The sequence below is a fragment of the Mauremys mutica genome, chromosome 1 (assembly GCF_020497125.1).
Source record: "Mauremys mutica isolate MM-2020 ecotype Southern chromosome 1, ASM2049712v1, whole genome shotgun sequence".
Taxonomy (NCBI): domain Eukaryota; kingdom Metazoa; phylum Chordata; order Testudines; family Geoemydidae; genus Mauremys; species Mauremys mutica.
The window spans coordinates 92635689-92660505 of NC_059072.1; the positions used below are offsets into that span (position 1 = coordinate 92635689).

At 42.7% G+C, this 24817-nt stretch overlaps 1 protein-coding gene across 2 annotated transcripts in view; it reads left to right on the plus strand.

Moving 5' to 3' along the window:
• ST13 (ST13 Hsp70 interacting protein) overlaps positions 1 to 17162 on the plus strand; it is a 29919-nt gene extending 12757 nt beyond the window's left edge. For both annotated transcript variants that reach the window (XM_044984455.1, XM_044984461.1), the window contains exons 7-12: positions 197 to 307; positions 2770 to 2872; positions 8578 to 8694; positions 9753 to 9804; positions 10428 to 10528; positions 15299 to 17162. In XM_044984455.1, the coding sequence (XP_044840390.1) occupies positions 197 to 307; positions 2770 to 2872; positions 8578 to 8694; positions 9753 to 9804; positions 10428 to 10528; positions 15299 to 15427 (613 nt within the window). In that variant the 3' untranslated portion in view covers positions 15428 to 17162. The remainder of the gene's footprint in view (positions 1 to 196; positions 308 to 2769; positions 2873 to 8577; positions 8695 to 9752; positions 9805 to 10427; positions 10529 to 15298) is intronic.
• Positions 17163 to 24817: the final 7655 nt, after the last annotated feature.

The window sequence follows — 24817 nt, forward strand, 5'->3', positions numbered from 1 at the left end:
TGGGGATGGGCACAGGATTCACTGGCTCCACCCACTTTGGTGTCCGGAGAGGCTCTTCCCTCTCCGGGGCGGCGGGGAACCACACCACCTCGCTACAATGCCTTTTAGTTTTCTTGCCTGTGAGAGTTGGCAATAGAAAACATTGGATGGAGATTGGTTTTTAAATATGTACAATAAATCTTGTCCTTTTTGTCAGTGTCTTTGTGAAACTACAGAAGCCAAATGCTGCCATTAGAGACTGTGACAGAGCCATTCAAATAAACCCAGATTCAGCACAGACCTACAAGTGGCGAGGGAAAGCTCACAGGTAAAGAATTGCAGCCATGTTTCACCTCCCCCTTCACTCATTAGTGAGGGAGACAATTTTTGTTCTTTTTCTACCCTAATCCATTATGGCTTGTGAATTGTTTATCTATCTGATGTTTTGTGGGAAGGAGGAGATGATTTAATGAGAGGGTAAACGTTTCTCGTACTAAATATCCTTTTATTAGCCATCACCAAAATCTTCCGATTGGTCATTGAACATACTTAACTGTAGGGCTATGATTTTTATTTGTGTGGTTTGGAATTGTGAACTGGTATAACTTGAATTTTGCTAGTCTTTCATACCAAAGAATCCCAACATACTTTATACTGGTAAAAGTAAATTGTTTAGGACTAGTAGTGAAAGCTCCTATCTAAAATGTCCAAAAACCTGTAAAGAAATACTATAATTTTTGTAAATTAATTTACTTTTTGTAATAAAGTATTAAATGTAATAAGGAATTAACAATTAAATGCGTAGGTGTTTTTGACATCCTTCTTATGAATAGGGTAGAATGAGTTTTGCTATTAAAGTAGTGAAAATTGGACTTTTTAAGCAAAGTTTAGTAAATTCTGTATTTACTTTCTATGGTGTTGTCTTGGTTAACTGTCTTATTCCTCTCTCCGCACCCACACATCTCAAGAATGATGATCTAAAGTTTTTAAACTCGTTTTGGAGGCATATAACAGCTAAGGAGGAACAAACTAAACTGTTAGTAAAAAAGCTACTTAAACAACATTGAAAATCAATTTTTGCTGCTTTTTTTTTTTCGGCAAGCTTATTTTTTCTACATACATCCCTTAACAGGGTCCATGATGGGTGGTATCAGCTTAAGATAGCAGACCATCACTAGGATAACAATCCTATTCGCAGAACTGGTAATGAAATATTAGCAACGTTTTCTAAAGGACTTTGAAAATGTCTAATATGTATTCTCATTTAGTGAACATTCAGGAACTCTGCTCTTGAGACAGTGTACTATAGTATCTTTAAGGATTTTTGGAAATCAGGACCAAAGTTTTCATCATCCTAAAAATTGCACCTCTAGCAACCTCATGATTCCAGTGTTCCCTTGAATCATGTTGGGGCATTGGTTCATTACCAATGCACCCTGTGCTAAATTATGAGATCTGGTCAGATCACAATCTGCAATGTTTTAACTTGAGAACTACTTACCAGACCATGGAGGCTCTCAGCTTAACATATCAGAATGATATTAAAACTTTCCTTGGTGTGGTTGACTCTAATACACCCTGAAGTAGTGTTAGAGGGCCTGATAGAGTAGGGGAAAGTCCATGCTTTATGATTCTATTCCTGGCTATGCCACTAGCCTGCTGGTTAAGTCATTGCACTTTTACTTCCATTTTCACCATCCATAAAATGGGGATATTTGTCTCCTTTGTGTAGCACTTTAAGATCTATAGGCAAAAAGTGCTGTGTAAGAGTCAGGTGCTATTATCCTTAATATAACTGGCCAAGCAAAATGAGGCTCAACACTCATTGACCAAGTGAAGCAAGACTCTGCACTCAAACTGGCATGTCTATCTTTTTCTCTCTGTATGTAATGTGATAACTTTTAAAAACTGCATCTGATCAATTCCAAAATTTATAGGAAATTCTCTGTGTATCAATGGGCAGAACCATATTAATTTTGGGGGAAATTTGAAAAAGCCTGACTTCTACTAAAATCACCATTTGGTTACTCATGATATAGTGGTGAGGCAGTGGTCTCGGGGCTAGAAAATAGTGGTTAGGGAGCTGCTTCTGCCTGCACCACCAAATGGACACTACGTGGGCCTGATTTTAGTGGAAATCAGGCTGCTGAAAGCCCCTCAAGCTGGGCCCATTAGGCCCCTCTCCCCACTTTGGTCATAACCATATTGATCTTGGTGAACACTGGAAAAGCAAGCTTTTTTGGATTTCTGACTTGCCAAAATCAACAAGGTGTTCTGACCAGAATGAGCGGACAAGGTGCCTGGCTGGGTGTACAGCTCAGCCTACGGAAGTAACAAACTCTTTGGCAATAGATACTATTAGTCACTTTAAAATTTTAATTGACTATGCAATACCTGTTACTGAGGTACACCTTGCCACTTTGGGTAGGGAGTACCTTGTTTTTCATAACAGCAACCTCTTTTCTGCTGTTCAGAGGAATGGCACTAATTGGTTTCACAGCACTCATTTGGCTTCTCCGCCAGCAAAAGTGGTAGTTGGGTTGTAGGAGTATAAAGCAGCAGGGAAGTATCCCCTAAGAGCTTCATGCTCTTGGGGCTCTTTTTCCATGACCTACAGTAATTACCAAGTTAGACTTTTCTGTAACCATTCAGTTGCTCATTTGTGTGTCCATTTATAAAAGGTTCATGTGGATCCAGGTAAAGGGACACTGACTACCATCTTGTCTGTTGCGAATTGAAGGATGGGAAGAGAGAGCGCTACTAACCCCATATTGCTGTCTTCAATTCCAGACTCCTGGGTCACTGGGAGGAGGCAGCACATGACCTTGCATTGGCATGTAAACTGGATTATGATGAAGAGGCTAGTGCCATGCTGAAGGAGGTGCAGCCAAGAGTAAGTGGGGTGGGATGATGGAATAAATTGGCTTCTGCCTATTCTTGCTTGTTAGAGAGACTTCTGGAAGCTTCTGAAGGCTGCAGACATTTTCCTTCGAGGATACATAAGTGCTCTTGCAGTATCAGACATTCAGAGATGAGGTTATAAAACAACTCTGTGGCTTAAACTGCATTGATTTTTCTTTCCATTTCCAGTTGTGGTTAACTGGATCTTTGAGTGTGGTGCTTCTGCATATTTATAATTACCTGCCCCATTCCCTCTTGTTATTTCGAGTTATAATCTGAGTTTAGCAGAAGGAGCTGAGACAGTTGGGGTCATGCATCCCTTTGTAACCCCAGCTCTGAGTATTCAGAATGGAAGACACACAATAACGGCAATGGATACTGCATTCCAGAAAGTTCCTGAGGCTCAGAGACACTGAGGACTCCTCTCATAGTGTGACTATGCAGAAGCAATGTTCTCAACCCGTGATTTCTATAGTAAACTTCTTCCACTACTCTACCACTGGGGGGCAGCATAGCTTTCCTTAAAAGCAGCTGTCATTCTCCTTTATGAATTTGCCTCTGCAGAACACCACTGCAGACATCCCATGCTGAGTCATGTGAGCAGTAGTTAACAGTTGGAAGGTGTGTAATATTTCTCTAAGTTAGACATTGCATAAATTAATGGTATAAATATCTTGTCTAATGGTTCCTCTGTTTCTTTTCATTCACCTGTTAGGTTGGTTCTGTGACCAGTCTATCCCTTTCTCTTTTGTTATTCTTACATAGTGGTAAATAGTTCATGTGCTGTTTTAATAGATATGGAACAGGATCAAGTGTTTTTTAACATTTTAGTTGCCTTGGGTCTTGCTCAAGATCACGGAGCCACTTAGGAATCCTGTAGGGTAGGTTCCTCTGACCCTGCCCACTGTTCCTTGCTTCAGATAGACATGAAATGCCTCAGAGGGACACTGCCAAATGCTGGAATGTCTACAAGGCTTTATCCAAAAAGGTCCTGACATCTCTGCTTCAGAATCTGCTTATGCAAGAGGGACTGGTAGCTCAAGTGTGAGAACTTTCCAAAAAAGTCTCTCCAGGTATAAGTAGTGTCTGGTGGGCCATCCTTGGAATAGAGGTCTGTGCTAAATCCCAGGCTGAAAGGGGTCATTCTCTAATAAAGGTGCCCGTTAAGCCATAGGAACCAAGAAGGCAGTTTCTTTGGCTTTGAGTTCTTAAATTGGGGCAAAGGAAAGCACCTCTTACAGTGCCGGTGGTGCCGAGACCAGTTCTGGTAAGACAGCAGTGCTCCACGGATCTCATTGTCAAATTTAGCTAAGTGTGAGGCAGTTGGCTTTCCTTGATCCTAAGGAAGGATAGGGCCTCTTCAGATCTGGGCTTGTTTGCATCAAGACACCAATTGGATTGGTCTGCCAAAAGCATCTTTTGAAGGCTCTGATGTGGAAGGGGGTTTTGCACTAACTACTCTCCCTTAGGTCTGCTGAGTTGGTTCAGGTGAGACTGTTGATGAAGCAAGCTGGTGCTATCATCCTTGCTATGCATGGTTCTTTCCAGACCTAAGCTCAGTGCCATGGACTACTTCTCTCTTGTTACAAAGGTTCCTTGCCATTCTACAACCGCTCCACCTCAAGGAGAAGCTAGTGCAGGCATAGGAACATTCTTGGCGCTTCAAATGTCAGCTTGGGCAACTTCAGACTTAGCTAATTTGCTTTCATTCATGTGGAGGGTGTGAGGGGAAGTTGGCACTTTGGCATTATGATGGTCTTCCTTCATCAATGCTCTTTTGAAAAGTGGTAGCTGTGGTATTCCAGAGAAGGCTTCCCACATGATCCTTTGCCATCTGCCTTCTTTTCTTTACTTCTTTACTGCCTTCTATACTGGTTCTGCCTGGTGTGTAGGGTAATCAGTGATTCAGTACCCTCCTTTCTACGTCGTTCCCTAGGTGAGGCTGTCTCAAATGCTTTCTCCTGGTCTCAGGTGATTTCAGGACATGGTAGTGGTTGTGCCCAGGAAGCTAAAAGTGTCTGTTAAAATTGGTCAGGTAGATCTGGAGCCACCCTGCCTGTGAAGTTCACTTTACAGGAAATAAGGTTCCCATGTCATGTTGTGAGGAAGGGCTGAGTTGTACTTTTAGATTTAGTTGAGACGGAAGTGATCAATTAAAAGCTGAAAAAGTAAAATTTACCCTAAGAACAAAAAATCCAGCAAGCAATACATTTGGCATGAAGGCTTATTTCTTCTCCATCTTGATTCTGCAGGCCTCTGGTTATGTGGCCTGACATAGCTTATAGCCTGGGATGGTCTTATGAGCCTAAATCATCCCCTAAGGCAAAAAGCAGGAGTTACTATAGGGTTTTGAATGCTAAGAGGCCTCTAATAATTAAGGGCTTCTTAAGATACATTGAATACATCTGACAGGCTTTTGTCCACAGCTGTTTCTCAAGACACTCTCTTGGTTCAGAAATTCAGGTCTCTTAGTGACTCAGACCAAAATAATAGATTTACTCTTTGAAAGGAGCTGACCATTTTTCTGTTTTAAGACCGAGGAAGCCTTAACAATTAAAAACCAGGAGATCCATGGCCAGATCTTTGGGGCTGGGTCAATCTGTTCCTCCAAAAGGAATTTCAACAGACGGCTTCTGGATTGGTCTCCAATACAGACCCAGGCAGTCTATGAATCTCTCCATACCCGTTGGGAGGCAAAGATCTTTCTTTCTTTCCCTTGCATTAACATATGTTGCATTTCAAAAGCAAGGATGTGGTGGAGGATCTTGAACCAGTTCCAAAAAAATCAGATCATCTTCTCTTCTCCTGCCTCTCCATTTGGGTCTTTGTCCCAGTATTTTTTAGGCATGGTGAAGTGTTTCTCTGGATCAGTGGGTCCTAGATCCCATAAATGAGTATTCCTTCCAGTTATAAGCCATACCACATCTCAACTCCCTTTACTTTTTCAAGCATCCTTCTCAGAAACTGCTGCAAAAGGAGGTCTTGGCAACCATATTGGGAAAGGCTCTGTTCCAGACTTCTGCAAATTGAAAAAATTACTTAAGGAAAACAAAATTCTACCCGTCTCTTCTGGGGAGCATAATCCTCTCAGTCTTCAGGACAGGTATTGAACCATAGCTCTGAAGACTTCCACTTCCACGCCTTGATAAGGCAAAAGCATAGGAAGTATCTTTGACAATAACTAATATAAGGTTCTACATTTTGGACTGGCAGCACCCCTAACGGTATTCACCAAATGCGTGGCAGTGTTTACAGTTAATTTGTATGGGGGGCCTTAGGTGTGTCCATATCTGGCTGACAGCTAAAAGATCAGTCTTTCCTGCAAGGCAAGAGTTACCATGCTTTTGCCTTGCTGCTTCTTCAGATCTCTACAGTAAACTGAATATATCTTGGCTACAGCTCAAGGGCTAGTCTTCACAGAAGACCCCCTTAGATTCTGCAAGAACTCTAGCTTGACTGCCTTGGGAAATGGTCCAGGAACTCATCCAGAGAGTGGCGGTAGCAAAGTCTAGATTAGAAGAGCCAGTTAAATTATCTGAGTGTTGAGCCTGATGTCTACTGCACTTTTGTCTCCAACTCTGCAAGGCTTCAGGTGCACAGCCCTTGCAAGGGTGGCTGAATCTGGTGTAAAAACCAAACTGCCACTGGACATGAGTATTTCCACTTCAGAAAGTCCAGTACTCTGCTCTGAGCAAATATTGCCAGAGAGTATCTTCAAGGGTTTAATTGGATGATTAATCAGATAATAGTCTTGGTTGACTTGTCTCAATAGAGATCCTAAAAGCACTCCTCAAACTTACCATAGTGTGTGGAAGCCTCAGGAATGAAACTCCACATGCTCTTCCTCAAACTGGGAGCCATCAGACTCTTTCATAAATCTTTACTTCCAGAGTTTGAAGGGTAATGGATGTAGATTCCTACAGGTAACATGGTTATGATTAAGGCTATGATTTAATCACAGGTATTTTTAGTACAAGTCATGGACAGGTCACAGGCAATAAACAAAAAATTACAGCCCGTGACTTGTCCATGACTTGTGCTATAAATACCTGTGACTAAATCTGGGGGGCTTTGGGGTGCTGCTGCTGCTTGTGGGTCAAGGGGCAGGGTCCTGCCACTGCTGCTTCAGGAGTGGGGATGTCAGCAGCCCGGGGCCCTGTCTGTTGATCTGCTTACTTTGTCTCTGTGAAAGAGACCACGTCTGTCAATCCTAAGACTTTTAAAACATTTTACAAATTTATACTCTCCCATCTAAAAGACTATTGATCTTTCAGACTCTAATTTGGTATTTGCTAGATTCATGAAAAGGCCCTTTTGAGCCCATGGATTCTTGCATTCAGTAATACTTCTGGCTGAAGGTGCGAGATTTAGGCTCTAAGTGTCTGTCATTTTTGAAAATGAAACTTAGGTTCCGCTGAAAACTTATCCCTTGTTTTTAGTGGTCATTACCATGGCAGGAGAGTATAGGAGTTGCAGACCTCAATAGCAAACACGTATTCCCATATTCCACATCAATATATTACTGCCTGTATATTTGTCAAAGCCCCAGAAACCCCTGGAGAGGCAAGGCTGTGTACTCTGGATTCTGAGGGAATGTTTACTACTTAAAACTAAGCTGTGTAGAAAGGCTGACCATGTGTGGCCTCTAGAGAGAGAGAGAAGGGTCAAGCCATCTCAATTCAAAGGCTTTCTAAAACTATATAAGACTATATCCAGTCATGTATGCACTAGGTAGTGTTCTTGTGCGTGAGTCTCAGGGTGTGAGCTTTCAGCCAGAGGAATGAGAGCCTCAAGCAAATTATAGGTACATGCCAATATCTGAAATCTGTAGGGTGGCTATATGGAATTCAGTGACTTGAGACAGGAACCATTTTCCCAACGCTATCGAAAGCAGAACCTGGTTTCAGGAGGGCAGTGCTTCAGTTATTTTCCACTTATGGGGGTCCTCACTTGGCTCACTTCCTTAAGGAGATCACTGGTAGGTAGTCTTCTGCAGTGGGACTCTGTAGAGGAAATACATTTGGAGAACAAGCCACTTGTGAGAAGCAACTTCTTTTCCACCTCTCCTTCTCTGCTTGAGTTCAGGGAAGCTCTGGTTTAATAAGGAACTTACATGTAAGTATTTTACATATAAAGATACTCTAGAAGACAAAGCCCAACGTTTTACAAAAGTAGAATCAGGAAGTGATCTTTTGCCCTAATTATCAAATTTTGCATGCACAGCAGTGGTTTGTTTTGGTTTTTTTTGAAGCAACAAAAATGTTCTTTGTATTGTTCTTGTGGAAGTTCCCTGTTGTATGGCAAACAACTGGTATTGACTGACTGTGGAAGAGTCCAGGCTTTTCTCTGCCTGTTCTTGCTGGCCAAAGGTATTAGGTTGGGGAGCTCTATGATGTGGATGATATGATAAGGGAAATGGTAAATCCCAGAGCTTCATGTAAAAAGGGAGTATGTTGGGGAAGTCCAGTCATGTTGTTATGCCCCAATACTGCTGACAGTATTTGTAAGGTATATGTGGTAAATGTAATCTCTAAAGTCAGTTAATGCTATGTGATGAAAGTCATCAATACATGTTTTAAAAACTCACTGAAACTAGTTCAGTGGCTAAATTTATGCTGTATCTCAAAGGAAAGCATCCATATTATGATGGCTCTATTGGAAATGCACAAGAATACTCACTGTTTCTTCCTGCCTCAGGCTCAGAAGATTGCTGAACATCGCAGGAAGTATGAGCGAAAGCGTGAAGAAAAAGAAATCAAGGAAAGGCTGGAAAGAGTAAAGAAGGCCCGAGAGGAACATGAGAGAGCACAGAGGGTGAGCTTTTGATGCAAAACCATTTTTTAAAAAGTGCTGCATAATCTTGGGAGTAGTGCAAGGTTAAATTTTTTTGGTAGAAATTCTATTGTATGCAACCCCTTTCATGTGTATATTTTTAAAAATGGAATTATAGTACACCTCTACCTCAATATAACGCGACCCCGATATAATACGAATTTGGATATAACGCGGTAAAGCAGCGCTCCTGGGGGGGTGGGGGGGGCTGCACACTCCAGTGGATCAAAGCAAGTTCGATATAACACAGTTTCACCTATAATGCGGTAAGATATTTTTGGCTCCCGAGGACAGCGTTATATCGAGGTAGGCATTATCGTAATACAAATACACCTCTAGGAGTCTTAATCATGGGCCAGGACCCAGTTGTGCTAGGTGCTGTGTGTCTTGGTTACTTGACTAGCTGAGAAGTAAAATCAGAGGTGGATTCTGCATCCTCAGATTTTAGTGAATCTGGAATATCCAGTTACCAGTTTCACCACTGCTTAACTTTTCACTTCCTTTTTGACCACACAATAGTGCAAAGGTTTTCTTAAAAAATTAAATTTTTAACAGTAACTAAAGCATATGAATTGCCTGTATTCACAGCTGAGCTGCAGTATGTTGAATCTCAGCACAAATGTTTTTTGCTGAACATGATTCTGATTTCCCCCTCCCCTTTTTTTTCCCTCTCTCGTTTCTTGCGTACCTTCCTCCCCACCTTGTCATCTGGTTTTCCTCTCACTTCTGTTGTATGTAGGTACTTATGTGGCCCTCATCACTAGTCTCTTAAGCAGGAGTAGTCAATTATTTTTTTGCTAAGTCAAAATTTCTTGGTCAAGGCATAGTCAGGGTCCAGACTCCAGAGAACATTTAAAAAAAAAAAACTTAGTAAATAAAAGATTTTGAGGTGCATTCTGCAGTCCTGCCTATTGACTACCCCTGCTCTTCAGTGTCTAGAATCTAGCTGATGCTGTTTTTTCCCCAAAAGGCCACTTGGGTAGTAGGAGGCTGTCTTCCATTTCACTGCTCTTTCTGGAATGATGTCCTTTCATTTGCAGGAGGAAGAAGCTCGGCAACAGGCAGGAGGAGCTCAGTTTGGTGGCTTTCCAGGTACCTCATTTTTTGGGAATCATAATCAGTTAGGTGCAGAAGGAGGTTGGCTTTTCCATGTGAGGCAGGGCCATAGCTTTCATTTATTCTCAATATCCTTCAGCGAAAGGACAAGGCTGTGAGAGCAGGAACTTGAGAATGCTTTAATTTTGGAGGGATAAAAGGGAGAGGGACTCTTCCTACCAACTACTGAGTGTGACTCATGGTGTGTAGTAAATAAACGTATGGGGATTCAGAGCTCAACAGTGAAGATCGTTGGGTTGAAGAGAGTTGTGTGTGAGAAGAATATTAAAAATGATGTATCGCTTAGCCAACTAGGAGTGGGGAAGGCTTTACCTGGTTTGGTGAGTTACCCGAAATAACTGCAGCCTTTGTTATGAGCCTCTTATTGCCTTAGATCCCAAAAATATGGATGAAATGAGATGCATATATTCACAGGAAGAGAAGGTGATGAAGCCTCTACTTTCTAGTTGGTGGAACAACAGTAGCCTTGTGGAAGACCTGTTTGTTCACCTTTCTGGCTGGGACTGGTAAAAGACGGGCTGTCCTGGGCTATGTACATGTGCTTGTATATAGATGACTGAACTTTTTCCTTTGTGTATTCTTGTCTTTTCTTTTTACAGGTGGGTTTCCTGGAGGTATGCCTGGAGGTATGCCAGGCATGGCAGGGATGCCTGGTCTCAATGAAATTCTCAGTGACCCAGAGGTTCTTGCAGCCATGCAGGTGAGGACTTGCAGTGATAAAACATAAACATGCAAAATGAGGACACAACATATGTTCTCTTGTCACTTACAGGGGGAGGAAAAATCTTTTTCTTATCCAAGCAGTTAGTGAAACCCTTTCTAACAGTGTGGGTGGCATCACTCTTTGTGGGATGAACATATAGGTTATTTGTCTAGCTGGTTGTGGCTAAATAATACTCCTGACCTTCCACTGCCTCAAGACATTCTAGACAAAGCTAGACTTGTACAATGCAGCATGCACTCTAGCTTTTTGGAGCTATTTTCTCCCTCTCTTTTTGCATGGTTTTGTGGGACTCTCATTACACTACTTCTACTAGATCTGATCCTACTGTGAATGGGAAGGCTTTTTGTCTCTTGAATGTGTATGGATAAATTTTGTTGTTCCTATTGGGCTCCAGGAAGTGAGCGGGCGGAAGCCCGCCCTCTACTAAAGGACTTCCCCCCAGCCTAAGGGGAGTATCCATAGGTCTGGGATTCCAAGTGAGTTCGGAGGACAACTAAAGATAAAACAGGGACAGGAGTGAGCTCATAGGGCTAATTGAAAGGCAGAACACTGGGCTGGATGAACTGATCTGGCAAATTCCATATTACCATATATGAAAGCCCATTTTTCCCATGCTAAGAACATTCCATACCCTGTTAAACCAGTTATGGAGTTGGAGTTCAGAGGAGAAGCGTTCCACTAGTGGGCCCTAGGGCAAATCTGTTGGCAGTTGTTGAAGAAAAATTATGGGTGGGGCTGAAACAAAACGGAGAGACTCTGAAAAGTCTACATGGGCAGCTATAAAGGTGTCTTATTGATCTTCTTGTTTAAACAAGTAAATTGGGCTTTAGTCCTGGATGGCTTTCAGATGTGGAATACTTAGTACCCTGGGCACACTGACCTCCTGAAACAGCTTTTCATAGCTGTTTTGAAGACTTCTATGCTAAGCAAAAGCATAGCAAGCAATCATTGTTTGGAATGTCTTAAGCTTGCAAAATGTGTACAATGCTTTTGGCCCATGCAGGCATCATTAATTTTAATGATAGCAATACCTGGGAGCAAATCTTTACCTGAACTGGTGAGATCTGCAGTAATGGCTTCCAGGGCATGCATGAATAATACTGGAAGAAATTTTTTAGGTCAAAACTTCCTTTGCCAAAAAATTCAGCTTTGGGTCAACCAAAAAGTTTAATAAATTCGTCAAATTTGTAGTGTTCAAAAAACAAAAAAACTCCAAATATTAAAAATTAAAACATTTCATTTTGATATTTTGGAAATATGAAACACTTCAATTTTCTGATTCAAAACTACTTTGTTTAAAAACTTGCTTCACTGTCCTTTTTTTAAAAAATTAAAAGAATCCTGAATAAAAAGATTTGGTTTAGTTTGATCTGAGACAAAAAAAAATTTTCAACTTCTTGGCTTGCTGAGAAACTTTGTTTCAGGTCAACTCAAAAACATTTTTTTTTATTTTCTTTTTTTAATGGCCAGCGAACCAAAAAATCAGTTATTGACACAGCTTTACATGAGATACAAGAATTTCAGCTTCACTGGTTCATCTGCTTGTCATAATTCACCCTGCCAACCAGTGCTTTGAAATCACATAGAAGCTCCGTTCTCAGCAGCTGTGCTGGTGTTCCTTTTAGAGCCTGGACGCACTTGGTATAAGTTCTGAGATTCTACCAGTGTTGATCTTTCTTCTAAACTATTGCAAAAATATGTAATGTGGACAGCATTCTTTGTTTAATGTGGACAGTAGTGGTGACACTTCGGAGTGGAGGGAGGATTTACTTAGTGTTCCATTGATCATGAGGAGTCAGGGAGGGAGCATGGCTCAACCACGCTTAAACAGTGGTCCTGTAATAAATCAGTATGGCTGCTACCAGAGCAGTGTTCCGGTTGTAATGCCACTGAAATTTTTCCCAGCCACCTTTCATACAGACAGTGTGACTGGGCCAGATCAGTGAGTGGCATAGTGACCTGATGCATGGGATCACAGTGCCACTCAAATTTGGCCCAGCTGCCCCTCCATCCAGATGGGGGTAGCTGAGCCAAATGGTGTTGCAACCTGGTGTGTAAGGATTCTGTCCCTGTATGGCAGAACGGTGGGGAGTCCACAACTCCTGGCAGCACCGGCTCATGCACTATGTGCATAAGAGAGATTGAAGACTTCCTGGCCCAGGGAGATCTGGGGTCCTTCCGAGGGGGAGATGAACGGGGCTGTTGCCTGGGATGGGTGGGAGGGATTTGTGTGTGTGTCGTCTCCCCCCCCCGCCCCCCCGGGCAAGAAATATCTGAATTGACACCACTGGTAGACCGGCTTTACAGTGTGGAACTTTTTAGGACTTTTTCCTTCTAGAGGAGTCTTTAAACCCTTGTTCTTGCTAGAAAACTGCTAACATGGTTTCAGATTTTTGTTAGTGGCATTTTGAAGCCCTGACTATACTAGGGCTTTGTCTGAACTAGCCTTTTCCCTAAATTTCCTCCTGTTGCTAATACCAGTGTAACTCCACTGGTAGTAACAGGGGAAGCTCTGGTGTAGACAGGGCACCAGTGGCCATGGGTGTTCTTCCATAGCGGCTTAATTCTGCCCAGGACAAGCATATAATAATGGTAAAAATGCTAGTAGCACTGCTACTAGCATTGGCACAACTCCAGTGTAATCAACAATGAGGAAACTGTTGGAAGAAAAGGCTGTTTTTAAAAAAGTCCTCAGAGATTGGCTCAATCCTAAAAGAGTCTTTCACTCTGATAAAAGTGCCTTAACTGCCAGTGTGGACAGAATGAAACAGTTGTCAGTTCTGTAAACTTATTGCTGAAAAAGGCTTAAGTTCCTAATGTGCACTGCCTTTAATAGGGCAAAGCCTTTGCCCTGATGTCCTTAGTTACTGGTGATGGTCATCTTTCACATGCTGATTTTTTTTTTTTTGAGGTCATTCTCTGCAAGTTAATGGGAAAAGATTCCTAGGCTTTTGAGCGGTACCACATGGCAGGCCTTTGGCTGCCTTTCCCTAACGTATAGGTGACTTGAAAAGTAGCTGGAATGACTAGCTCTGCATACATTTAGCAAATGGTAATACTTAATATTGACACCTAGATAGGAGTTTAGTCTGTTTATAGAAGCTGTTTCCTGTTAAGTCATAAACTTTAATTGCCGCTAAAGTCCAGCCCTGTTTAGGGTGGTCTCCTTTGAAGTTGTCCTCTTCTGAGTTTTGTAATGAGTGATGATAGCCTTATTTACACACCCACTCTCTCTCTCAACCACAAACTTGTTACTGTGTTCATCTTTTCAAGACCTTTGTTAGCCTTCCTTTTGTCTACTGTTACAACCCTTTGAAATATGTTTCTAATAAACTTTATTTTAGCCAACATCTGTTGAGCTATTAGTCTCTGAAAGAATCAGCTGAGATGGATGTTGAGGGGAAGGGAGGAAAGTGGCTTGCCTAATGTTTTTCTGAAGCTACATTTGAGTGACTATCGCATTATTATTTTCTTGTATTTATAACTGTCTTTATCTGGGCATTGCCACTTCCTGCTTTTGAATTTAAGCTGGTGTTCTCACTAGTTCAATTAAGAACAGTTCAGTTGTCTAGTGCAGATATGGCTGAAGTGTAAGAAGTTTATTATGGAAATGCCTTTCTAACCATAGCATTGATGGCCACACAGACTGCAATATGTGCATGCCCAGATGCTCAGTAAGATCATTCAGAAGCACACCATAGAGTAAAATGTGAAAGCCTCTTAACCAATAGTGCAAATGTCAGTGTTGTACTTACAGTACAGAAAAATACACATCTTAGTTATGACTCCTCCATACTAAGCAGTGAAGCTAAAATTGGTGTAGATAAAAATCTTGTTGTTCAGCAGTAAACAGACTAGTTAAAATAGCAAAGTAGCTTCTAATAAAATTCCCTGGGGTTTTTTTTTGTTTTTTATAACTTTATCTCATTGTTTGTGGGCTGAAACAACCTGTGCTCAATCTCAGCCCAGAGGTGAAAATCTGAGGGAAATCCCTACAGTTGTAAGGGAAAAATCTAAGGTAGACTTTGAAATGTCAAACTGAGCATGCAGGTAGCCTTCAGAACTGATTGGTCTAAAATCTGTTTAGCATATGAAAGTTCTGTAGAATCATTGCACTATGAAACGTCCTATAAGTTTTAAATTGCACTTCCACATTGATGCCCTACCAGATGGAAGTTAGGGGGAGAGATCGGGAGACGTGCCCTGGGAAAGTCTGCACACCTCTTGAATAGGCTGAGAACATAGAAGTGGGAAAAGCAAAACTCTTCCAAGAGTTTTATTTTGTCTAATAGCATACTTAAAGAACTTTTCAGCAAAGAAAGTGAGATTCTGTGTACCTAAATAAAACTGCAGAGGGAACGTTCAGTCAGAACATAGTCACCAAAATTCAAATACTGTCAAACTTGACATCCTTACCCATGTCAAGTGACATGGTGTCAGTAATATCTTCAAGTCAGACTCTGTTTCATCTCATCCAAAATATAGTATCTCTTGCACGTTGTTGTGGCATTAGCTCAGTACTGACTCACATGCTACCTAATGAATTACCAGCTTCACATCCTGTATCACCTGGATTTTTCTTTAGAGGTCTCTCATCCAAGACCCAAGTAGATAGACTTAAGGAGTTTCACCACCCTTGGCTTTAATCTCCAGAGCTGTCAGTCTAGTGCTAAATTTACTTGAAATGTTTTAAGGCTTTTTGTATTGGAATAAAGCTACAATAACATCTTTCCTCTGCTTTTTCAGGATCCAGAAGTTATGGTCGCATTCCAAGATGTTGCCCAGAACCCAGCAAACATGTCCAAGTACCAGAACAACCCCAAGGTCATGAACCTCATCAGCAAACTGTCAGCCAAATTTGGAAGTCAACCATAAATTCCCTTTTAATAAAATCATAAGTGTATGGAAGAAAGAATTGATTACTTAACAAATGCAGATGTTGCAATAACACAAACCATTGTACCTCTAATCTTCTCATGAAGAGAACTGGGGTGCTCTAAAGAGAGTCCACCTCTTGCCCCCATGCATCACTTTTTACAAAGATTGGTTTAGTTACTCAAATTATACTCAATAACATACACTTTCAATCCTCCCTCTCTACCCCAGAGTTGCAACCATTTGTTACAAGTACAAGTAATGCTGTCTCCTTTGAATTAAGACTTGTAATAGATTGTAATCTTTCAATAAGTAGTCTGATTTAACAAAAAGCAGTTTTAAATCAAACTGTCATCCTGGCTTTCACTTCCCCAGCAAGTAAAGAAGCAGGAATTGTAACACCAGGGTCCTGTATTATCCATCTGGGGCAGGAAAATTGGCCTAATTGTAGGAGGGGGTATGGTGGGAACAATCATTTTAAAGTATTCACTAGATGAAGGAGGTGTCCGCAGGTACTGTTACACACCCTTTTATTTGCTTTACGTTTTGATGTGTGGCTGATTTTAGATGGTGGTTAGAGCAAAACCAATAAGGGTCACCAATATTCTAACTACTTATACACTGGAACTTCTGGCAGTACTGCCAACAATGTTTAAAACTTAGGATTGCCCCCTGCTCTGTGGCTATCCTTTGCTCATTCTGGCATGAAACACATTTTATTGCAGATACCACTGAGGTTAGGTAGGTTACTTGCTATATTCTTGTCCAACATATTTATGTAATACTGTTGTATTATCTCTGTCCAGGTGGATAAGGGAGAGCACTCTTATTGTCTGTAGCAGTGCACTCCTTTCCTTCCCTGACTGGCAGGTCTTTAACTAGTTGTACTCTTTCTGATGAGGCAACTCTTGCCAGGCTTCATCCATTTGAAAACTAGAAGGAAGGAAACGTATCCCTACCACCACCTTTGTCCCCTTAAGTGGGCAAGCTATCCTGAACATGGGGTGTAAAATGCTATTACTATCAGTTAAAGGCAGAATAAACCCCACAATAGAGCAACTCTGGGTTCTGAGGGAGTCTGAGTCCTAATATGCTTACAGATTAAATCTCTTGGCCAAAGTCTTCAACTTTTGTCTTTTGTCCTCTTATCAGAGCAGTCGAGTCCTTTCCTACTATCACACACCCCAGTCTTCCATCTTTTAACTTTCTTTTTTAATATGATGCTGTCTCAGTGGTCAACACTTCAGTTCAATTCATGGTTCTTGGGGTTTGGGATAAATATGAGAAGGTGGATTAGTTGGCGCAGATGGTGCATACTTTAACACTTTGTGAATTTACAGCATGGGTATCCTTGGAACAGTGTGTCTTTGCTGGTATGTTCTTGCTGCTTCCATTTGTTTTTTGTCTTTAATAAACATTGCCTCCTGCTCATGTTGGAAAGTTTATCATAACTAGCTTTTGGTTACGTTTGGGTCTTCTGAAAGCTTTTCTGTTCAGTGATCTTGTAATTCTGTGTCTTAAGCCATAATGGATGTCACTGTTTTTAATTAAATCTGGACTTGTTTAGGAACTCAACAACAGATGCAAAAATCACACACACGCCAAATGCTTTTTCTCATACTAATAACCCTGCAAAATGGAAAGAGATGTGAATTCTTTTTTGCTTAAGAAATATAGTTCTGAAATACTTCTAGTTGCCTTTAAAAAAAATAAAATAAAGTATGGTTTTGAAAAATTAAGTTTCTTAGCTTGGCTTTGTAAACTGAACACTTGTTCATTAAGTGAAAACCCTAATGTAAGCACACAGTTTATGATTAAACTGCATACAACCTGGACTAAATGCCTGACTAAGGGCTTGTCTTCCCTGCAAAGTTAACTCAAATTAGAGCGGAAGTGTTGCCCCTAACCCAGCTCCTATCCATATACAAAATTTTCTGGCATGAGTGATTGTGTTTTAAATCAAGCAAGCTAGGGAGTATAGGTTGAGCTCAGGTGCTGCTGATGCTCAACCTACTATGCTGTGTGAATGCATATCGAGTCCACTTGAGTACAATCTCCCTCCCTTTTCCCCCCTGCAGCTGTCTTCCCAAAAGTCCCCAGGGCCTTTGTCTACCTACCTACTCCCTGGTTTTGGACTGGAACTTACTCCCAGACAGTATAAATAGCCTGCTTTGGTGTTCAGACCCCACCTCAGCATGCAGTTTTCTGTACTAGTAATATTTATATAGTACTTTTATTGCCTTCTGATCTGAACAAGTACAGCTGGCAGAGTGGATAAAAATTCACTTTAAAAATGTTTATTTAAACCTGATTAATTTTAAATTATATTTTGTTTTTAAGAGAAACCTCTTTAAAATTGAAATTATGACAACCTATGTTAAAGCCTGAATTATAATGTTTAAGTACACGTAGCTTCTGATCTTTCTTTGAAAGTCAAACTATTGAATTAGTGGAAGTCACTGTGCTAAGCACCTGGAACCAGAACTTGAAGTGCTAAAACAACATTTGACAGCAGTAGCCTCTTCTGCAGACACAGAATATTTTCTTCATTTCAGTTTATTTAACTAGTTTAGGTCAGTGACTAGCTCATTCCAGTTAAGAAACTAGTTGGGAGTTGAAAAAACAGGAAAGCTTGTTTTTGTGTCTCAATTTGTGAATAAAAATAAAGGAAGATGAGATCTAGTTCTAAAATCTTGAAGGATAGGGTGACCAGAAACAATTAATTGAACTAGCTAATCACAGATGCTTGCTTTTTTTATTTAATAAGTTTTAAACAAACAATTTTTTAAAATGCTGTCTTTGTGAATTTTAATTTCAATTTCCATCCAGGTACAACTTAATGCAAATCATGAGTGAAAAAAATCTAGTAAATAAGAAATGCATCATTCACCATTTTCTAATATACTAAATATAAATTAAAAATCTGGATAAAGGCATGTTAGATACATATTTAAGCAGTTATATAGTTTGTGTAGGTCAGTCAAAAGAAACACCAAAGTTAGTGTGAAGGCTATACTTAATTGCAAAAAAAAACATGTTAATAGATATCACCCAGTGAGAATCAACTTTTCTAAAGGGAAATAAGCGCAAATGCAAAACAAGATTAAAATCAAATATTTAAGTCAAGGTCCTGTTTGCTGATTTAAATAGATATTATAATAAGTGTTTTAAATGGCCTTGATTAAAATAATCTACCCTGGTATTCTGGGAGAGCATACTCCCAGTGGGTGACTAGCTGGCCTGAGGCAGATATCAACGTTTTTGTGAGCCTGTGGTGTGAGGCCAGCAAGACCTAAAATTTTGGGTGTGGGGCCAGAAATAAGTCTCAATGATATCTCCAGGAAGCAAGCAGACAAAGGAATACACCACATTAGACCTCTGCCAGGGAAAGATAAAATCTCTGAAGAGGCTGTACTACTGGGCAAAGGACTGCAACTCTTGTTCTGGTAACTCCCCTAGAACAACACTGTTCTATGAGGAGTTGGACCAGGAGATTAACAGTACCTCAAGCATGGAGCTCCTGAATACCCCTTGATATCTCAAGGGTCCTGGGAAATGTACATGGGTGATCAAGGGCTGAGTCAGAGGAACTGGGGGACAATCTCAGCTGAGGGTAGAGATCACCACATCTAGGTATAGCCTGTCTGACCTCACCCAGCCCTCCCAGGCCCTCTTCAGGGAGGAGATAGAAGAACACATGTGAAAGGATACAGCAGAGGAATCAGCATCAACTCAGCTGAGTAAAGTGACTCATCAGTGTTATGGATGAGGGAATATGAGAAAAGGGGGCTGTCCTTATCTGTGTGAGACCACTCTCTTGCTGGAGTGGGAGATGTTGCATGCTGGAGACTGGGCTTTTTATGCAATGCATATTGTTGCTTTACTTTGAGGGCAAAAGAATTGCCCCATTCTGCTCTTTTTCCCCTCATGCACATGCTGTCCAATACCGATTCCAAGCAGGGAAGAAAATGTTTTAAACATGCAAGTGGTGACTTATAGTGGTGTATACTGCTGCATGTGTGCAAAATAGGGATTATTACAATACTCCAAACCAAGTGCTGCAGGAGTGGGACAAGCATAGTTGTGGACTCACATATAACTGTACTTTTTCTCAAGCAAGATAGCATTTTTAGAGGCAGTCAACACTTAAAGACTGGTTTAGGAAACAAATCCACTGCATGGCCTGTGTTGATATTAAGTTCTGAGCGTATCTATAAAGTCTCCTGGAAATACAGGTCCAGCTGCTATGGGTGGAAGGGATTGGAGTTGCAAAGACACATCTGGGGAGGTTCTATACTGCTGCATTCTAGTTCAGCATCCTGTTTATAGTGGCCTGAATTTTACTCCACTCCTGGATAATGATGCAAGAAAACGTCTCATGGTATAGGAGCTTCAAACAGTCAGCCTGGTGTCAGCAGAGGAAACTTCTCATGTAGGGTTGTCATCTTTCTAATTGCAGAAAACTGAACACCCTTGCCCTGTCCTTTCTCCAAGACCCTGCTCCCACTCACTCCATTCCCCCTCCTCTTGTCCCTTGCTGTCCCCCACCCACCCTCACTCGCTCATTTTCACTGGGCTGGGGCAGGGGGTTGGAGTGTGGGAGGGAGTAAGAGTTCCAGCTGGGGGTGAGGGCTCTGGGGTGAGGCCAGGGATGAGGGGTTTGGGGTGCAGGAGGAGGCTCCTGGCTGGGGGGTGGGGCTGAAGGGCTTGGGGGAGGAGGTGTGGGGTATGGGCTCTGGGAGGGAGTTTATGTGTGGGAGGAGGTTCCAACCTGTGGCAGAGGGTTGGGGTGTGGGAGGGGCTCTGGTAGGGTGACCAGATGTCTCAATTTTATAGGGATAGTCCTGATTTTTGGGTCTTTTTCTTATATAGGCTCCTATTACCCTCCACCCTCTGTCCCAATTTTTCACACTTGCTGTCTGGTCACCCTAGGCTCTGGGCTGGGAATGTGGCTCCAGGGTGGGGCCAGAAATGAAGGGTTCGGGCGGGGTGTGGAGAGGGCTCCATGCTGGGGCAGGGGTAGGGTGACCATATGTCCTGTTTTGGCAAGGACAGTCACTTTTTTAAGCAGTGTTCTGGCTGTCCTGACTTTTTTGGCAAAAGTGGGCATTTGTCCTTGATCAGTTAGCAAGAACAAATGGGACAAATGCCCACTTTTGTCAAAAAAGTCAGGTGCGAGGGGTGAGCAGCAATGCCAGCCCCCTGCAGGGAGCAAAGGCAGGGCTCGGGTGGGGAGGCAGACAGAGCTTGAGTGAACAGTGATGCCAGCCCCAGTCTTGCACGTCGGGGGTATGCAGGGATTGGATGAGCAGCGACCCCAGCTTCTCAGGGTGGGGGGAGAGAGGGTGGGCTCAGACAAGTGACTTGGACCTGCCCCGCATGGGGGGAAGGTGAGGGGGGCGAGGGCTAGCCCCACACACTGACCCATTTTCTCTTTGGGAAATATGGTCACCTTAGGCAAGGGGTTGGGGTGCGGGAGGGGGCTCAGGGCTGAGGCAAGGGGTTGGGGTGCAGGAAGAGGTGAGGGGTGCGGGCTTTGGGCAGTGCTGACTTCAGGCAGCTCCCAGGAAGCGGTGACATGTCTCTCCAGCTCCCAGGCGGAGGAGCAACCAGGGGGCTCCGCACACTGTCCCCACCCGCAGGCATCGCCCCCACAACTCCCATTGTCTGTGATTCCCAGTCTTAGCCAACCTGCCTTAGCCCTGCTGTGCTGCCACCTGTACTTTTAATGGCCCAGCCAATGGTGCTGACCGGAGCCACCCAGGGTCCCTTTTCAACTGGGTGTTACAGTTGAAAACCGGATACCTGGCGCCCTAACTGTGGATAGGCTTCCACAGGAGAGATTGAGGGAGTCCTACATCAGAATATCCCTTAAATCAGGCCTTGTCTACACTACAAAGTTTTGTCAGCAAAAGTTATGCCACTTTATTAAAAGCACTTTCATTAAAACCGCTGTTGCATGTCCACACTAGCTCATGTCAGCAGAGTGCATCCACACCAGCAACTCTTGCATCGACACAGAGCAGTGCACTGTGGGTAACTAGCCCACTGTGCAGCTGGCCACAGGGTGCTTTGGGAAGGGTTTGCAATGCCTCATGAGGCAGGTACAGCATCACATGATGCAGGTTTCTTAATCCCATCATTCTAGGGGCATCCTAGTAGATTGTCAGCTGCTTTTTCAACTGAGGAGGGGTGTGTGGGAGGGAGAGGCGAGTGGTGTATCTGGGGTGGGGGGGGACAGCAGGCTGACCGATCTATCCTGAAGCAGAGAGAGGGAGGGAGCGGGGACACCCCCCAGCTCTGCTCCGCACAGCAGTCTCTCCCGAATCAGCCGGCTCTGCCTGTGGTACTGTGATTCCTTCTGAGTTCCGGGAGCGGCATCCTGAGTAGCTCTGTGAGCTCTCTGTGCTGAGGAATGTCAAAGCAGCACAGCAGTCGTGTCTATCCCCTGTCCCCCAGCAAGCCACCGTGTTCCTGGAACAGGTCAGAAAAGGAGCATTCCACGTTAATGATTTGCTCTTTGTTCCTGGAGCAGAGCAGCACGCTCAGCTGTCTGATACTTCTCAGAGCTTTGAAAGGGGAGGGGTGAAAACCTACAGGGCAGCGGAGATCAAAACAGTGAGCATCAGGGGCAGCTCTAGGCATTTTGCCACCCCAGGCTGCCTGCGGAGGGTCCGCTGGTCCCGTGGTTTCGGCAGACCTCCCTCAGCTTTGAGGACTACAGTGTTGTTCCTGTGATTTTTCTAGGTTTCTAGAAGTTAGATGTTGTAATGCTGATCATCATGGTATCTAAGTCCTTTTGTGAAGCCCCTTCTATCTATAACTTAACCCTGAGAGGCTTTAAACCCCTTTACTGGGCTGAGAAAAGCCCTTCTTATTGGGACGGCCTGAGGAGTCAGACTTAGAGATTGGAGCTAACACTTGTGGTCTATTAGAGGGCTAGATGCTGGATCCAACAGCTGTACCTCATGAGTGAGGTTATAAAATGTTTAGGAGTGCAGTGGACTAGGAAAAAGTAGAGCTCCTTTCCACTCAGGAATGATCATAGGCTGGGGACAGATTAGATCTTTCTCTTTATTCTGCTAGACAAAGGAGGGTTGGGATTATGGCCACCCTGCCAAAGGAGGGTTGGGGTCACTCTGCCAAGAGGGGAAATCTTGGTTGACTGTTTGATTAAACCACCTTGTCAAGTTGTCAGAAGGCAACTTGGTACAGGAAGTTGTTGTTTTGTGAGTGTATTTTGGTTTTATTGTCTATTCTTGGTTAAAGGGTGACCCTGGACCCGTTTCTAAGTGGTGAAGCAGCAGTGTTATGATGAGCCTTCAAACAAGGGGAATTTTTGAGTTTTGGTTAAAGTGTTAAGAAATATGGAGATGGAAAGAAAATGGAGTGGGTGAGGGAAGAGTGTTATTCATGTGAGAGAATGAAAGTGGGAGATGAGAAGAGTGAAAATGGACTAAAAAGAAATGGGAAATAACAATAGAAGCAATGTCATACAAAAGTAAGGTAATTAACTTTGATTAAAGTTCCTTAATGACATTTCCTTGGTAGAAGAGGGGAAAGACTGATTGTCCTGAGAAACTTCAAGTCAATTGTAGAATAGTGATTGACCATGTAACCTGGAGGAGTGTTGGTGGTCATGAGATAATAGAAATGAACAACCAGTTTAGCTGATTCTACAAAAAGTCATTTGTCCTATTTTTTTATTTCCTCTCCTCCCATCTTACAGGATTGGTTACCGGAGGAAGCTGCTAGCTAGTGGAACAGATAAAGGCATGCAAGCCTCAAGGACCACCTTCCAAATTGCCTGTTCAATAGTGCAGTCCTGCTGCCATGTCTCCTCCAAGCCCTCACTGTGAACCCTGCATTGCACAAGTCCTCAAGCAAGCTGACTCTCACCAAATAAGTATAGTCATATCTTTGAAATAGTATTTGTTCTGTCTCCAGCTGTTGTTGCAAATGGTAAATCTATAGATGCTCTGTTTGTAATTTGTCTGTTGATGCAGCCTGGGCCAGTGGCTAAGCTTTTTTTTTTCCATATCAGAGGTGAGTATTGGATCATGGCAGGGTAAAGAGGACAAAAAGGAGATTGTTTTTCCACCCTGGAACAGTAAGAGTGAGCAAGATAAGGAGGGAATGGGAAAGGGAGTAGGAGAGAAGAGGGGAGGAATAGACAAAAGAGAAAGTGTGAAAGATATAAATAGGAACATAAGACCAGACAGTGCAGATAAAGGAGGAAGGCAGCAAGAGGAGAGAACCAAAACTACAAGAGTAAGAAATATTTTAGGACTCGAAACTGAAAATTCTTTTTTTAAATAAACAAGCTGGGCTTGCAAATACAGCCTAGAAAATATGGAAAAGGTGTTGGACAGGGACAAAGCACAAAAGGGAATACAGAAGCATAATTGTTCTAAATGGGGAAGGTGGTCATGGGCAAAAAGGAATATTGCCTGGCTTGAAAGTAAGGAGGACTAGGCACCGAGTTGGTATTGCCAACTAATTTATTGGTGCTTCTCTTAAAGCTCCGGCTCCTGGAGGCTAGTGATTAGATGAAACCTCAGCTTAATTAAAAAAAAATCTAGTCCTCATGGTTGCAGAGAAAAGCTAGAAAATCTGAACCACATGCATCCTAAAGGTTTAAAAATCAGAAAGCAAAATAAGACACCCTACATCTACTGTTTTTAAATCTGTTTTGGGCCTGACTCATGACTCTTGAACACCTGGAGTTGGCACCCTTTTCCTCCCTTCTTCCCCATTTACTGATACCAACAACTCTCTCCTATACAGGGATCCCCCAAGCTGTTGCTCCTACCTGTATCTCCAACAAGTGGCCTGTTCTTTGTCATTGTAAATCTGGTCAAGCTAATTTCTGATCTTGAAGGCAGGAGGGTTTTTTCATCATTGCCAACCCAAAATGCTTAAAAATCACAAGTCTGCCCCTTCTCCCACAAGAATAGGCTTAAACCTCCCTCCCCCCAACATTTTGTATTTAATACTCTTATTTGCCGTCTGTTTTTTGAGCTAGTAAGGCACACCTGCATCATCTTTTCAAGCTCTTCTCTGCAACCACAAGAATTAAAATGAAAGTTTGAGATACCACCTAACTATAAGCTTCCAAGTGCAGGGCTTTTAAGAAGCACTTAATAGTGTGGCAGTTCATAAAATTGAGAATTGGTAACTTTTTGGGGGGTGCAATTCTGGGGCTGGTTGCACCTCTAGTTGGGGCAGGCAGCGCTCAGAGGGAGCGTGGTTTGGGTATGTGGCGGCTGAGGGCAGCCCGTTCAGCGAGTGAGCTACGTGGGGGGAGCCTTGCCCCGGGGGCAGTCAGGCGCTGAGCACAAGCGACTCGCAGCAGTTGTGGGAGAGCCGGTCCCCCAGAACGGCTGCTGG